The sequence below is a fragment of the Brienomyrus brachyistius genome, chromosome 1, assembly GCF_023856365.1.
Source record: "Brienomyrus brachyistius isolate T26 chromosome 1, BBRACH_0.4, whole genome shotgun sequence".
Classification (NCBI taxonomy): Eukaryota; Metazoa; Chordata; class Actinopteri; order Osteoglossiformes; family Mormyridae; genus Brienomyrus; species Brienomyrus brachyistius.
The window spans coordinates 21,710,735-21,726,383 of NC_064533.1; the positions used below are offsets into that span (position 1 = coordinate 21,710,735).

Sequence of the window (15,649 nt, forward strand, 5' to 3'; positions counted from 1 at the left end):
AAGAAACATGAACAGGAGTATAAACAGGAACATGACCACTCGTGCTTAACAAATATCTTATCCAATAATATGCCAATAATGCAAAATAAACAAGCAGACTGAGTTATGAACAAAACAACTAAGATTAATTACAGTGTAAATACATCATAAGTACAATAAGAGCTAGAATATATGCCGCCGCTCACAGGGTTAAAAAAAATAACTCAGGCGTGGAAGGTTATAATAATTTGTACGCACAATATATATATAATGTATAATCACCTTATGGGACTTCAGGGCCCTGGACATGATGGCTGCTTTGCTGATGTATTGTAAATATTGTCGATGGGGGAGGGGGGATACTGAATTTCAACAAGTGTTCAGTTTTCCGGAACACAGGATGTGCACCGCAACGCCCATTAAAACCCGCTGCTCAGGACGTATGAAGCCAGTTCCGGTCAAATCCCAGGGAACCCAGGACGTCAGGCGGTATAGTATATACTTTCATTCCTTCCCCAGCTGAAGGGGTGAGGGATACATGCATGGGTCGATCTAATGGTTCAAATCCGTTTTCTATGAGCGAATACGTTAAATTAGTATGACTTGTGAAAAGGAAAAAAGTGAAGCAAAGCGGACGTGTATGTTTTCCAGAGAGACTTTTCCAGTATTAACTTAGCATTTCATACAATATATAACCCTGTCGACTTATTTTATTAAATATTTGTATTTCAGCGATAGTAGTAGCGTTTGTACTTTTTTAAAAAACATACCATTGAATTCGTTAGTTTCAGTTTCATTGCTCCAAGCTTTTTAAGAAGTGTTATTCCTTCGATTAGAACCTTGCAAGAGCGCTACATCAAATTTATAAAGTCACCTTTTTAATCTCAAGACGAATTTACGGAATTAATTTAAGTAATTTTAAAATTATAAAAAATGAGACGTCATTGCCGATCGTGTTTCTGTACAGTTATGGAGAATGTTAGCAGCGCAAACACGCAGTTCGCCCTCGACTTCTTTCGAGAGGTGTGTGGGACCAGAGGCAACATCTTCTTCTCCCCCCTGAGCATCAGCGCCGCGTTTGCCATGGTCTACCTGGGCGCTAAGGGGAACACCGCGGCTCAGATGGCCAAGGTAAGGAGTCCCGGTGTTTCCGTTTAGCGGCCTGGCTTCTGTGATCCTGCTGTCTTTAGCGTATAGTGTTGGGTCAATGGAGTTACATCCAGGAATTAAACCAGAATCAGAGAGGAGTGGCAGCCCTGTCAGGTACAGATCGACTGCGGCGGCAGGGGGTGGAGGTCCTGAAGAAGCCGCTCTGGTATGTTTATGATCACATGTATTGATTCAGATGAAGTATGGTAATTTGTCAGCATGTTGTGTTACCACTTTAAAGCAATACATCCATTCATCCATCCATTTTCCAAAACACTTATACTACTGGGTCGTGGGGGGTCTATAGCCAATCCCGGAAGCAATGGGCTCGAGGCAGGGAACATCCCAGGATGGGGGGTCAGCCCATCGCAGGGCACACTCACACACAATTCACTCACACATGCACAACTATGGGCAATTTAGCACCTCCAATTAGCCTCAGCATGTATTTGGACAGTGGGGGGAAACCGGAGTACCAGGAGGAAACACCATGACGACATGGGGAGAACATGCAAACTTCACACACGTGACCCAGGCAGAGATTTGAACCCAGGTCCCAGAGGTGTGAGGCAACAGTGCTAACCACTGCACCACCATGCCGCCCCCTAAAGCAATAAATGCGTTTGATGAATCTTCATGAAACTTAAAAAAGCATCAAAATGTCTTATTAGGCTCTACCGCTAATATTTTTGCGTATTCATTCATAACGTCCCCTGAAAATGCATTAAAATGTCAAGTTATTCACAAATTGCTTTTTACACACGTCTTACGTCTAGCAGACACTAGTTAGAAAGCGGTTTGGCAGCAGTAAGTGAAATGAATCAGAATACAAAAGCGGGACAGAATGTAGAAATGCGTCATCCACTCGAGAAATTAATGCGTAAGGAGAGCTACTAATGATAATTAACGTAAACTCTGATAAGGAAAAAAAAGCTTTTAAGTCGTTCACTTTGAATCCTTTGCTAAATTTTGAGACTTCAAAGGAAGCTTAACATTGAAGGAGGCGGAGCTGGAGTCCAGCAAGGTGCGATTTTTTCCATAAGGAGCCGAATCTGGGCTCCACAGGACTCAGTCTGTATTTAAACCTTAGTTACATCCATGCGGTGCCCAGCCCCTTATCCTGAGGACACAAGACAGGGACACCTAGTACCCTCCAATTTGCAATTTGTAATCTTATGAACATAGTTAACGTAAAAGGTACATCTCCCAACCTGAATGGAGCAGAAGTATACAGAAATATGCAGTTATGGTCTGTTGTCTGATGCAACACGTCCTTGATAGCAGTATCTGACTCAAACTGTAGCTCAAACTTTGTTCTGGTTTTTTGTGACAGCTATCGGTTGTGCTAAGTTAGCTGACACTAGGGTTAATTGGTTTTAAATCGCAATCTCAATTTATACCGTTTTACGATCTCATTCTAGGACTGAATCACAATCTCATTCACAATGTTTCTGCTGTGTTATCCGTGGTATCAAGGGCGTAGGAGAGTGTTTGATATTGGGGAGGACAATATGATCATTTGAAAACAAAGGTCTGTTTTTTTCTTGGAGGGGCAGATTTTATTAGAGGGGAGACAGCTTCTCCTACATTACATGAATTACTTTTTAAGCGTTTTACTTTACATTCAAATGACTAGTTAACACGTATTCTACACAGATTTAGCAGTTGTTTGTTTTGGTTAGTCATTTGATCAGTCAAATTCATCATTTGCTTGCAGTTGTTTACCATCAAGGCTCAGTACATTGATTGTGAGGTTATGCTTCTATTCCATGCCGGCACTTTGCACCTTTGCACAAGTGTTTGGTTGATGTCCTGTAAGTGAAATAGAGAGAATCTAGCACAGTCTGCAGGTTTCCCTCTTCAAACACACCTACACAACCTGGTAATCAGTCGATTAGGATGTTCGAGCAGGGAAATCTGCAAACTGTGTTGGATTCTGGCCCTCCAGGACTGGGGAACCCTGCTATAGGCAGTCAAAATAATAGGTGATGTGTGCACCAGGTACATGTGTTAACACATATGGTAAGCAATATTCTCTCCTTTGTAGGGTTTGAGTGTGTTTTGCTATTAGAGAGCATTCATGCACACGCTAATCAGTAAGCGGCTTTAGAAGCTGACTGATAAAGTACTGGATATGAACAGATTCATTACCCATGTCAGGAGGACTTGTTAACCGAGATTAACCTTTTTTAACCCTTTACTCTTTGTTCCTGCTGGTCTCCTTTTCTCTCAGGCTCTGTCTTTCAGCATGACCCCTGATCTCCACTCAGATCTAAAGAAGTTTATTTCAGATATTGACAAACCTGATGCCCCTTACCAGCTGACACTCGCCAACCGTCTCTATGGCGAAAAGACCTTCAGCTTCCTGAAAGTGAGTCACACTCACTATTTTACATTTTGCTTCCATCTTCCACAACACTGAGCCTGCCAGACCTCCTGCCCAATCAAAAGGGGGAACGAGTAGCAGCATATGAGAACTGACCAATGGTGCTGCTGCTTTAAGATGATCCTGCATTTTTATTGTCCAAATGTTATTGTAATTCAAATTTTATTCACCTTAACAAATATCTTTGTGAGATGGTTGTCCTCAGTAAAGATTAACACTGACTGTACTGAATTATTACAGGAGTTCTTGGACGCCACACGGAAGTTCTACCAAGCTGAACTGGAGCCAATGGACTTCATAGGTGCAGCAGAGGAATCCTGCTGTCAAATCAACCAGTGGGTGGAGGCCCAAACCAATGGTGAGAGAGCACTGGTGTGGGTACATTAGTGATTTGGTGCAGCTAACCTACCAGCGTACAAGTAAAAATAAAAGATAAATAAGGATTTTTACTTCATGGTTTGGTGTCAGCCTGTCTGATTGCAGGTTGATCATTTCCCTCACTTTAGGTGTCTTTCAGCTGGCATTCGGATTGTTAATTTCTCTTCTGTAGGTAAAATTGCAGACATTTTGGATCCATCGGCAGTTAACGACGCAACAAGACTGGTTCTTGTCAATGCCCTGTATTTCAAGGGAGAATGGCAACATGCATTCAAACGATTTAAAACGAGGGAAATGCCCTTTAAAATCAATGAGGTGAAACTGCTTTTTATACACATTGCATGTTATGACAAGTAGTCTTTCAGACAGTGACGTTTTGCAACACGAGTTTTGTCATTCCTTTGATTGCTCCATTTTTTAAAATATACGTCAGAGATTCTAATACCTAATATATGTAAACCACGACTCCCAGCAGCTGGGTGTTTAGATGCACCAACAGCACCCTTTCTGCAATTTGAACTTTTAACCTTTGTGAATATTCTGTTGTATTAAGCACTATAACACCTGCTACTCTGAACGACGTATGATAGATACGCACGGGTATGCTAGATAAGTGGAGTCTTTAGACACAGTGCTAGCCAGGATGTACAATTTAAGGCATCATGAAGTTGTGTTATGCAACGTTATTTAAATAAAACCTGGTGCATTTCCTTTTGTCTTCACTAGAGGGAGACCAAGCCTGTTCAGATGATGTATTTGCAGAAAGTATTGCCATTTAAACAAATTGAGGAGTATGGCCTGCAGATAGTGGAGATGCCCTACAAGGGTGATGAGCTGAGCATGGTTATCTTGCTCCCTGAGAAACCCCAGAATGGCTCCACCCCCTTGCAGAAGGTGAGCCCAGCTTCTCCATACATAGTGACATCACTGTTGTAGACAATGTCACAATCCATCCTCTGACATATTCTTAACCTGAGAAATGGACGTTTGCTCCAAAATCTTTTTACATTAAACTATCTAGTAATTTATCGTTATCTTCCTTTCACCTATCCGTGAATCGTAAAACGCTAGCCAAGCAGCATGGTTAAATTATTGAGATGCAGCCCTGAACATCTCAGAGGTCTCCAACAGTTTCTGCTCATGTAAATGCAAGTTTTGTCTTTTGTTGACTGTCTGCATGTTAAAGCTGGAGAAAGAGCTGACCCTGGAGAAGATAAACGAATGGACAGACCGGAAGAATATGGACAGCGGTGGTTATATTGACTTGTACCTCCCAAAGTTCAAGCTGGAAGACAGTTATGACCTGAAGAAAGCCCTGGCTCATCTGGGAATGACGGATGCTTTTGATGAGAAACTGGCAGATCTGACTGGCATAAACAGGGAGGGCGGCCTCTTCATCTCCGCTGCTGTTCACAAGTCCTTCATAGACGTGAACGAGGAGGGAACTGAAGCTGCAGCTGCCACGGGAATCTCCATGCAGAATTGTTGTTTGATCATAGGGAAAAAATTCATGGCCGATCACCCCTTCCTCTTCTTCATCAGACACAACACGTCCAAGACAATCCTCTTCTTTGGCCGATTTTCCTCTCCATGAGATCCATTTCCTATTCACGTACTGCCAAAAATATTAATCCACATTCCATATTAAATTATTTGGAATCTAGCTTTCTTGGGCTGCTTCTTTGTGGATTAATGTCTTGATCCAATTTCTGACACCGACTGACATTTAATTGTGCCAGATACTTAGATGTATGACCTGACACCTTGTGAGGCTTGTTACTGTACTTAAAAAGCAAAATACGTTATGTATCATTTCCAGTTATCAGTAATAAACTCTTCCTTAGATATTGAGCTGATGATTGTGATTTTTCACACCCACTTGTCCTGTGCTGTTTCACGGGAGTCCAGAGCCCAGAAGCAATAGGCACAAGGCAGGGAGTTCCCCAGGACGGGGCGCCAACCCAGCACAGGGCACACATACCATTCACACACACAGTGTGTCTCATGGAGAGCACGATGGCGTAGGTTAAAAGACAACTTACCCACAAGGATGAATAAAGCATCTCTGTTCTATTCTGCTGGGTATGTCAAGAATACAACTTGATTTATTACATTAAAAAAATCCATCCATCCCTTTTCATTATTTATTATCCCAAGACATACACTTCCAAAATAAGATAATTATAACCAAACACAAGACTCAACAAGACCAGACAGCCCTATTCTGGCCTTAATTCTTCAAATGCTTAGTTCGTCTGAGCATCATCTTGCCATCCTTACCATGGCCAATGGAACCAGGGGTGTCTGCCAAAGCAACCGGGACACTGACTGCCCCATTTGGCAGGAGTCGGTTGATTATCCTGAGGTACACAGTCATTTTCAAGAGAAACATGTTAAAGACTGTTAAAGATTTTGAACAGACAGCAATACTTTACTTATGGTTGTAAGAAACGTGAGCTATGGTCGTGACGTCGCACAAAATCCCAGAATTCACAGCGAAAAGTAGTCCAATCAGTGATGTGTGGGGCATTTGATGGAGAGGAAAGACAAGGAGTTACTGTTATGTTTTATATGTGGTTTTGATTTAAAACTTGAATATTTGGCACACTTAATATGGGGCGCAGTTTGTAAAGGTAACAAACATTTTTTTACTTGCCACTTTTTCAACATTTAGTGCAATTTTCTGACATTTAGCTAGAAGTCAATGGTGTTGTGGATCATCAGTTTTTTTTGCTGTGTAGATTATGTTAAAAATTGTTTATCATCCATCCATCCATCCATCCATTTTCCAAACCGCTTATCCTACTGGGTCGTGGGGGGTACGGAGCCTATCCCGGAGGCAATGGGCACAAGGCAGGGAACAACCCAGGATGGGGGGCTAGCCCATCGCAGGGCAAACTCACACACCATTCACACACACATGCACACCTACGGGCAATTTAGCAACTCCAATTAGCCTCAGCATGTTTTTGGACTGTGGGGGGAAACTGGAGTACCTGGAGGAAACCCCACGACAACATGGGGAGAACATGCAAACTCCACACACATGTGACTCAGGCAGAGATTTGAACCCGGGTCCCAGAGGTGTGAGGCAACAGTGCTATATATAAATTATCAAATGTAAATGTTAAATATAAATGATAAATGTTAAATATAAATATAAAATGTAAGTATAAATGTTAAATATACAATTGTATTTCACCTAGTTATACTTTTATCTTGAACATGGCCTACTTCAAAGACATCTCATTGTATTTGCAGTGACAAAACTATCCTTAACTTGTCTTATAGGAGAGCTGAAGTAGCATAAGGGCGCGCCTCTAACGCCAAACATAGCTGACTAGCGCTGTTGGTAGTAAAGCATTACTATAATTCCACTACTTTTGACTGTAGCCAGCAATGTAACTTATTGCCTTGGTGTGCTCTTTATGCGATGATGTTCGATCCCTAAAATTAGATAAAAAAAAAAAAAATCGCAATATATAACAGTATGCGGTATTTCCTCTATCCTGAAGCGTACTGTAGCGCCGAGGTACCGGCGAGCAGCGCAGCTTGTTGGACTGACGCCAGCTTTGTAAATAATGTGTGTTATGTATAGTGTATGTTTATCGTTGTACTGATAGTGTGTGTGTGTGTGTGTGTATGTGTATGTGTGTGTGTGTGTGTGTGTGTGTGCGCGCGCCGTGTAAATTAGGAGTAAGCGGGGCGACGGGCACAGCGGGCAGCGTGACTACCTGGTGTTTGACTGGTCCGGCTGCAATAAATGGCATCTGCTGGTTGAAAACTGGAAACGTCTCTGTTGTACAACCACTGTCGACAAGATTCGGCAACCCACCACTACATTATTGTGTTGCTGGCGTTCTGTTGAGTTGAGCTACTTTGTCGAGTTAGGCTACCGTAGTGTTAATCGACAGCCCTAACTCTAACCCCCCCCTTATCCTAACCCCTAAAAAACGAAGCCTAATCCCAAAACAGTTAAACTGCACATGCGCAGAAAGGCTCGAGAGGTAGCTGAACTCGTCAGAACACCGGCCTCTCGCCGATGCATAGCCCTATGGTTCATACAGAAAAGATGAGAACGCAGTCTTATCACGAAGTTATTTACGCGCCATAACCCAGTTAGCATGTCTTAATGTGTTTTAATAACCCGATTACGGAGTTACAGAGCTAGTCATGTAAACGTAGGGCAGTTCATTTACAAATGCTTCTTGTGAACGAAAAAGATGAGAAACATTCATGCGCACATTTATAGGAAGATTTTGGGGTTTATAATGTAAAACGTATTCTGAAAAAAATCGCACATTTATTTAGTTTGCTACAGTGCTCGCAGAATAAGTCCCACCTTAAATAGGGGTTGCTGTTTCGACAAAATCCTGTAGAGGGCACTATGTATGCAAATAGAAGTCTCTTAACTGTACTTTTAAATAAAGTTTTTTATATTTGGAATCAGTTATGTTCTGTGTTCTCATATTCCTAGTATTAATATTACTATTATTTTTTAATAATAATATAATATTTAATAATAATTTAATAATAATATTACACTCCATTTTTTTAATTTGATGCCCGTTGATACTGGTGCTCTTTCACTAAGACCTACTGTACAAACAATGTATTTTCTGCCCATGTTAAAGGTTTCTTATACGCAGTTTCCCTTTAGGGGGTACCGGTGTTCTGAAATTTTGGCATTTTTTGCCAGAATAGCATCCCGGTAGTGCAAATTGATAGCTATGCCTATCGGTTTAGGCTACTTTATCAAAACAACATACCTACGAGTGATATGGTGGTATGGTATTCTGATAGGTACATTTACGCTGTCGGAATGGCATACCTATAGTATAACACAGTGGTATGGTATTCTGATAGGTACATTTACGCTGTTGGAATGGCATACCTATAGTATAACACAGTGGTATGGTATTCTGATAGGTACATTTACGCTGTTGGAATGGCATACCTATAGTATAACACAGTGGTATGGTGTTCTGATAGGTACATGTACACTGACAGAATGGCATACCTATAGTATAACACAGTGGTATGGTGTTCTGATAGGTCCATGTACACTAACAGAATGGCATACCTATAGTATAACACAGTGGTATGGTGTTCTGATAGGTACATTTACGCTGTTGGAATGGCATACCTATAGTATAACACATCCATCCATCCATCCATCATCTCCCGCTTAATCCGGAGTCGGGTCGCGGGGGCAGCAGCCTCAGCAGGGAGACCCAGATTTCCCTCTCCCCGGCCACTTCGTCCAGCTCCTCTGGGGGGATCCCGAGGCGTTCCCAGGCCAGCCGAGAGACATAGTCTCTCCAGCGTGTCCTGGGTCTTCCCCGGGGTCTCCTCCCAGTGGGACATGCCCGGAATACCTCCCCAGGGAGGCGTCCCGGAGGCATCCTGATCAGATGCCCGAGCCACCTCATCTGGCTCCTCTCGATGCAGAGGAGCAGCGGCTCTACTCTGAGTCCCTCCCGAATGACTGAGCTCCTCACCCTATCTCTAAGGGAGAGCCCAGCCACCCTGCGGAGGAAACTCATTTCGGCCGCTTGTACCCGCGATCTCGTTCTTTCGGTCACTACCCAAAGCTCATGACCATAGGTGAGGGTAGGAACGTAGATCGACTGGTAAATCGAGAGCTTCGCCTTTTGGCTCAGCTCTCTCTTCACCATGACAGACCGATGCAGCGCCCGCATGACTGCTGACGCCGCACCGATCCGCCTGTCGATCTCCCGCTCCATCGTTCCCCCACTCGTGAACAAGATCCCGAGATACTTAAACTCCTCCACTTGGGGGAGGACCCCATCCCCAACCCGGAGAGAGCATTCTACCCTTTTCCGGCTGAGAACCATGGTCTCGGATTTGGAGGTGGTGATTCTCATCCCAGCCGCTTCGCACTCGGCTGCGAACTGCTCCAGTGAGAGCTGAAGGTCACGGCTCGATGAGGCCAACAGAACCACATCATCCGCAAAAAGCAGAGACCTAATCCTGAGGTCACCGAACCGGACGCCCTCAACGCCCTGGCTGCGCCTAGAAATTCTGTCCATAAAAACTATGAACAGAATCGGTGACAAAGGGCAGCCCTGACGGAGTCCAACCCTCACCGGAAACGAGTCCGACTTATTGCCGCCCATGCGGACCAAACTCTGGCACCGGTCATACAGGGACCGAACCGCCCTTAAAAGGGAGCCCGGTACCCCATACTCCCGGAGCACTCCCCACAGGACCCCCCGAGGGACACGGTCGAATGCCTTCTCCAAGTCCACAAAACACATGTAGACTGGTCGGGCAAACTCCCATGAACCCTCCAGAACCCTGCTGAGAGTATAGAGCTGGTCCACTGTTCCACGGCCATGGCGAAAACCACACTGCTCCTCCTGAATCCGAGGTTCGACAATCCGGCGGACCCTCCTTTCCAGGACCCCCGAATAGACCTTGCCAGGGAGGCTGAGGAGTGTGATCCCCCTGTAGTTGGAGCACACCCTCCGGTCCCCCTTCTTAAAGAGGGGGACCACCACCCCGGTCTGCCAATCCAGAGGCACTGCCCCCGATGTCCACGTGATGCTGCAGATGCGTGTCAGCCAGGACAGCCCCGCAGCATCCAGAGCCTTGAGGAACTCTGGGCGAATCTCGTCCACCCCCGGAGCCCGGCCACCGAGGAGCTTTTTGACCACCTCAGCGACCTCCACCCCCGAGATAGGCGAGTCCACCCCCAAGTCCCCACACTCTGCTTCCATATCGGAAGGCGTGTCGGTGGGATTGAGGAGGTCTTCGAAGTACTCCCTCCACCGACCCAAAACGTCCCGAGCTGAGGTCAGCAGTGCACCATCCCCACCATAAATAGTGTTGATGCTGCACCGCTTTCCCGCCCGGAGCCGCCGGATGGTGGACCAGAATCTCCTCGAAGCCGTCCGGAAGTCGTTCTCCATGGCCTCACCAAACTCCTCCCACACCCGAGTTTTTGCCTCAGCGACCGCCAAAGCCGCATCCCGCTTGGCCTGCCGGTAGCCATCAGCTGCGTCTGGAGTCCCACAGGCCAGAAAGGCCCGATAAGACTCCTTCTTCAGCTTGACGGCATCCCTTACCACCGGTGTCCACCAGCGGGTTCGGGGATTGCCGCCGCGACAGGCACCGACCACCTTACGGCCGCAGCTCCGGTCAGCCGCCTCCACAATGGAGGCACGGAACATGGCCCATTCGGACTCAATGTCCCCCGCCTCCCCCGGGATATGGGAGAAGTTCTGCTGGAGGTAGGAGTTGAAACTCTTCCTGACAGGGGATTCCGCCAGACGTTCCCAGCAGACCCTCACTATACGCTTGGGCCTGCCAGGCCTGGCCGGCTTCCTCCCCCACCAGCGGAGCCAACCCACCACCAGGTAGTGATCGGTTGACAGCTCCGCCCCTCTCTTCACCCGAGTGTCCAAAACATGCGGCCGCAAGTCTGACGACACGACTACAAAGTTGATCATCGAACTGCGGCCTAGGGTGTCCTGGTGCCAAGTGCACATATGGACACCCTTATGCTTGAACGTGGTGTTCATTATGGACAGTCCGTGACGAGCACAGAAGTCCAATAACAAAACACCGCTCGGGTTCAGATCGGGGGGGCCGTTCCTCCCAATCACGCCCCTCCAGGTCTCACTGTCGCTGCCCACGTGAGCATTGAAGTCCCCCAGCAGAACAAGGGAGTCCCCAGGAGGAGCGCTCTCCAACACCCCTTCCAAGGACTCCAAAAAGGGTGGGTATTCTGAACTGCTGTTTGGCGCATAAGCGCAAACAACAGTCAGGACCCGTCCCCCAACCCGAAGGCAGAGGGAGGCTACCCTCTCGTCCACTGCGGTAAACCCCAATGTACAGGCACCCAGCCTGGGGGCAATAAGTATGCCCACGCCCGCTCGGCGCCTCTCCCCGTGGGCAACTCCAGAGTGGAAAAGTGTCCAACCACCCTCAAGGAGACTGGTTCCAGAGCCCAAGCCATGCGTCGAGGTGAGTCCGACTATATCTAGCCGGAACTTCACAACTTCGCGCACCAGCTCAGGCTCTTTCCCCATCAGAGAGGTGACATTCCATGTCCCTAGAGCTAGCTTCTGCAGCCGAGGATCGGACCGCCAAGGTCCCCGCCTTTGGCCGCCGCCCAGATCACCTCGCACCCGACCCCTATGGCCCCTCCCATGGGTGGTGAGCCCATTGGAGGTAGTATAACACAGTGGTATGGTATTCTGATAGGTACATTTACGCTGTTGGAATGGCATACCTATAGTATAACACAGTGGTATGGTGTTCTGATAGGTACATTTACGCTGACGGAATGGCATACCTATAGTATAACACAGTGGTATGGTGTTCTGATAGGTCCATGTACACTGACAGAATCGCATACCAAAAGTATAACACAGTGGTATGGTGTTCTGATAGGTATATTTACGCTTCCATGTGTGTCCATCTGGAACAGAAGTCACACTAAAGTCACACTTATAAGTGGAAACACACCACATTAGTAAGGCAGGTAGATTGTTTATGAATATGTATAATGTAATGCAAAAGAAGGATTTCATTGTTTCAGTGTATAGCTTATTGTCTTTTTATCATTTCAATTATGATTTTGTCAGCATCAGATTGTAGCATGTTGCAGGAAACACAGTAATCCTCCACACTATCTGGAATAAAAACAAAGATAATACAATACAACATTTTTAAAATGAGACATATTTGCTGTAACACTTTCACTTGGATATACTCACACTAGACACACTGTTCAGACTAAACAAATTGCTCTAGAAATACTTTATAATGGTTACCTTGGCAGGGGGCGGCATGGTGGTGCAGTGGTTAGCACTGTTGCCTCACACTTCTGGGACCCGGGTTTGAGTCTCCGCCGCAAGGTTCAACCTCAACGCCACAACCTCAACAAGGTTAATGTTTCTGCCTTTCAGACAGTGTTCTGCAAACTACAGGGTGGGCCATTTATATGCATACACCTTAATAAAATGGGAATGGTTGGTGATATTAACTTCCTGTTTGTGGCACATTAGTATATGTGAGGGGGAAAACTTTTTAAGATGGGTGGTGACCATGGTGGCCATTTTGAAGTTGGCCATTTTGGATCCAACTTTTGTTTTTTCAATAGGAAGAGGGTCATGTGACACATCAAACTTATTGGGAATTTCACAAGAAAAACAATGGTGAACATTAGAGTGCAATTTAGTTAATTACCTTTTGAACAACTCAGAAAGGAACAAGGTGAAAGATAGATGGTCCAATGATTGCATCCAACTTAAGCACAGGTGTCTGTAACAGTATTATATAGTTATTATTGTGAAAGATTTCTAACAAAAGTTCAAATTAACAATAACCACAATAAAGAATTTTACTTTATAAAACTGTTGATGTTTAATAAGCTTTCAGAATACAGTGAAGGTATGTGTAAGAGGATATTTCATTTTCATTAAGATTAATTACTTTATAATTTCATATTTATTTTAGTATTGATCCTTTATATAGTACCTAAAGATAAGGGAACTATATGACGCTTTGGGAGCGGAGCAATAGTATTCTTGTGGTTAGGAGCCGGGACTATTTGTATATATATTTGGGCGCGGGAAAATAAAGGGGGAAGTCAGTCTTCCATGTTTAGCACAATATGTTGTCTCCGCGTCGTCTCTGTACCCACGGCCTGAAATAAAGATAACGCTGAAGTACCCCAAAGTCAGCGTTACATATGCATCAATGACCTGTTTAAATCAAAGAACAATTGCTAGTAAATTTTAAGTTACTCATCGAAACAGCATTAAAACATTATACTTGCAAGCAACTTAAATGTACTCTTACCTCATCTGACAGCCAGCAATTTCCAGTGTTCGATATGAAGTATCATACAGTTTGTGTGGTCCAACAACGGGTTCAACTTGCCCTGAATCTTTTGAAGAAGACCAATTTGTAGACTGCAACACAGAGCATATAAAAGTAGACAAATACGAAACACATATCAGTAATGCTGTGTGATATAACGATATTGGATCGTTATCATCATTTGAATGACTGGTGTTGCACGCCATTATTTGGGATGCGGCTCTTGTATTGGAGTTTATTCGTAACCCCTGGAAGATAATCCACAAAAATGTATTTTTTTTAAACTTGTGTAAAAATCATATCCACAAATATATGCAGCGATTTGTACACATGTAGCATGTTTTGCACATTTGTGGATCACGTCCTGCCTATTTGTGGATCATTACATTTGTGACTATATTTATTTGCGGATTTTTGTCCAGTTCGTACCGCTGCAGAGCCCCTAAGAGAACGGAGCGGGGGGATTTTTTAAAAATAGTTTTGCATTCCCTCGCAATTGTGATCTTGCTGCACTTGCCCACCTGCTATTTGCTGCAATGTGACAGGATGGATAAGCATAAATATTACAAACGTGTCCTTTAAAGTGTGCTGCAAGCATTAAACTATGTGGGAGAATGTACAATTGTAATGGTGTACAAATAAGCCTGCAAAATGATTTTGAAATTCTGATAAAAATGGCGTGTGAATAGGGTATAATGGTACACAAAAATGGCAATGGCAGTTTATTTATGTAGCACATTTACAAAAGCAACCATAGTGCTATATCCAAAGTGCTTCACAATGAACAACATAAAAAATGAAATAAAAACTCTATATATATATCCTGAAATCATTCGGCCTAAGGCGGGATGTTCGATTCCTGTGACTAAACTCAGAAGTATCCAATGATTGTCAGATAAAAGCAGATTAATAATAGTTCACCTGCCCAGTAGATACTTTTGGCTTAATTGTAGTTTTTTGTCTATCATTGTTCAGTTTTATTTAAAAAGAGAATTTTCGGGAACAATGTTTACTTCAAAGTTCACATTTGCAAATGCTATTTCAACCAAATATCTGCATAGTTTGCGTCATACGGTTGTTAACTACCCTTGGTTGGCCTTCAGATTCATTGGTGGATTTTAATATGGCCATTTCAGTCACTGAGTTTGACACTCCTGCCACATGGGCTGCATGAAGGTAATGCGACACGCTTGCAGCTCAGTGGCAGTTTGCATGGTCACACCCACAACTCTGAGGCACTCAGTGATTAATTAAGCTAACGTTTGTGACTCAGCACTTACTTGTTCTCAAGGCACAGGCCGTGCTTGCTTTGTGACAAGGACTGTGGGGTGAACCCAGCGTATCCAGAGCAAAGCCACACAGAGGAGTTCACAGGAAATGTTTTATGGGGTGTTTCTCAATTCCAAGAACACAACGATCGTACTTGTGGTCTTGGCAAGACCAGTCTTGCTAACTCACCTTCCAAGAATGAATCGGGGCGCAATGCATCATGGGATTGGTCTTGTTTGGTGAGGATGCAACCAATGTGTCCTGGGGAGGGGCAAGAATGACATCCAGGGATTTACTGCCTTCTGTGCTTCTGATCTTTAGTATTGGAACTGGTCTTCGGCAATGGAAGATGATGTAAAACGAGTGCACAAGAATACACGTATGGTCAGGTACATATATTAAGTAATGCCAGACTATACTAGTCTAATGCCAGTTTAGTGGCCTGATGTCTTTGCACAGTCGACACTGTAAGGCAGATGTGTGTGTGCGGGGGGGGGGGGGGGGGGTCGCTTTTGTCTAATAACGTTAAGCCCCCGTCCAACCCATGGTGAACATTTACCAAGGGGGACCCTCCCAGCCATTGAGAATTACCAGATGGCCACGCCCCCCTCCTGCTTGAGCACCTGCCCCTTT

The 15,649-nt window shown here is 44.7% G+C and overlaps 2 protein-coding genes and 1 long non-coding RNA gene across 5 annotated transcripts in view; 2 read left to right on the forward strand and 1 right to left on the reverse strand.

Annotated features, from left to right (window-relative positions):
- LOC125727770 (uncharacterized) overlaps positions 1 to 6,992 on the reverse strand; it is a 33,016-nt gene extending 26,024 nt beyond the window's left edge. The window contains exon 1 of the long non-coding RNA XR_007388849.1: positions 5,854 to 6,992. This is a non-coding gene — a long non-coding RNA (uncharacterized LOC125727770). The remainder of the gene's footprint in view (positions 1 to 5,853) is intronic.
- Positions 1 to 15,649, forward strand: part of LOC125726402 (leukocyte elastase inhibitor-like) — a 31,968-nt gene that overhangs the window by 6,178 nt on the left and 10,141 nt on the right. The window lies entirely within an intron of this gene.
- On the forward strand, positions 354 to 5,743 carry LOC125727113 (leukocyte elastase inhibitor-like). 3 transcript variants are annotated; one of them, XM_049003972.1, is made up of 7 exons: positions 354 to 468; positions 947 to 1,110; positions 3,362 to 3,499; positions 3,755 to 3,872; positions 4,065 to 4,207; positions 4,619 to 4,786; positions 5,079 to 5,743. In XM_049003972.1, the coding sequence occupies exons 2-7, from the start codon at positions 949 to 951 to the stop codon at positions 5,484 to 5,486; spliced, it is 1,137 nt and encodes a 378-aa protein (XP_048859929.1). In that variant the 5' UTR covers positions 354 to 468; positions 947 to 948; the 3' UTR covers positions 5,487 to 5,743. The 3 variants fall into 3 exon arrangements, with proteins under 3 accessions (XP_048859929.1, XP_048859863.1, XP_048859817.1); XM_049003906.1 differs by having other exon boundaries at positions 441 to 537; XM_049003860.1 differs by lacking the exon at positions 354 to 468 and adding an exon at positions 599 to 617.

What these genes read in the sequence shown, in the direction of transcription:
- LOC125727113 (XM_049003906.1), top strand. An exon ending in AGACCTTCAGCTTCCTGAAA is followed by an intron (nt 3,500 to 3,754) that starts GTGAGTCACACT and finishes GAATTATTACAG; the next exon opens with GAGTTCTTGGACGCCACACG. An exon ending in TGCCCTTTAAAATCAATGAG is followed by an intron (nt 4,208 to 4,618) that starts GTGAAACTGCTT and finishes TGTCTTCACTAG; the next exon opens with AGGGAGACCAAGCCTGTTCA.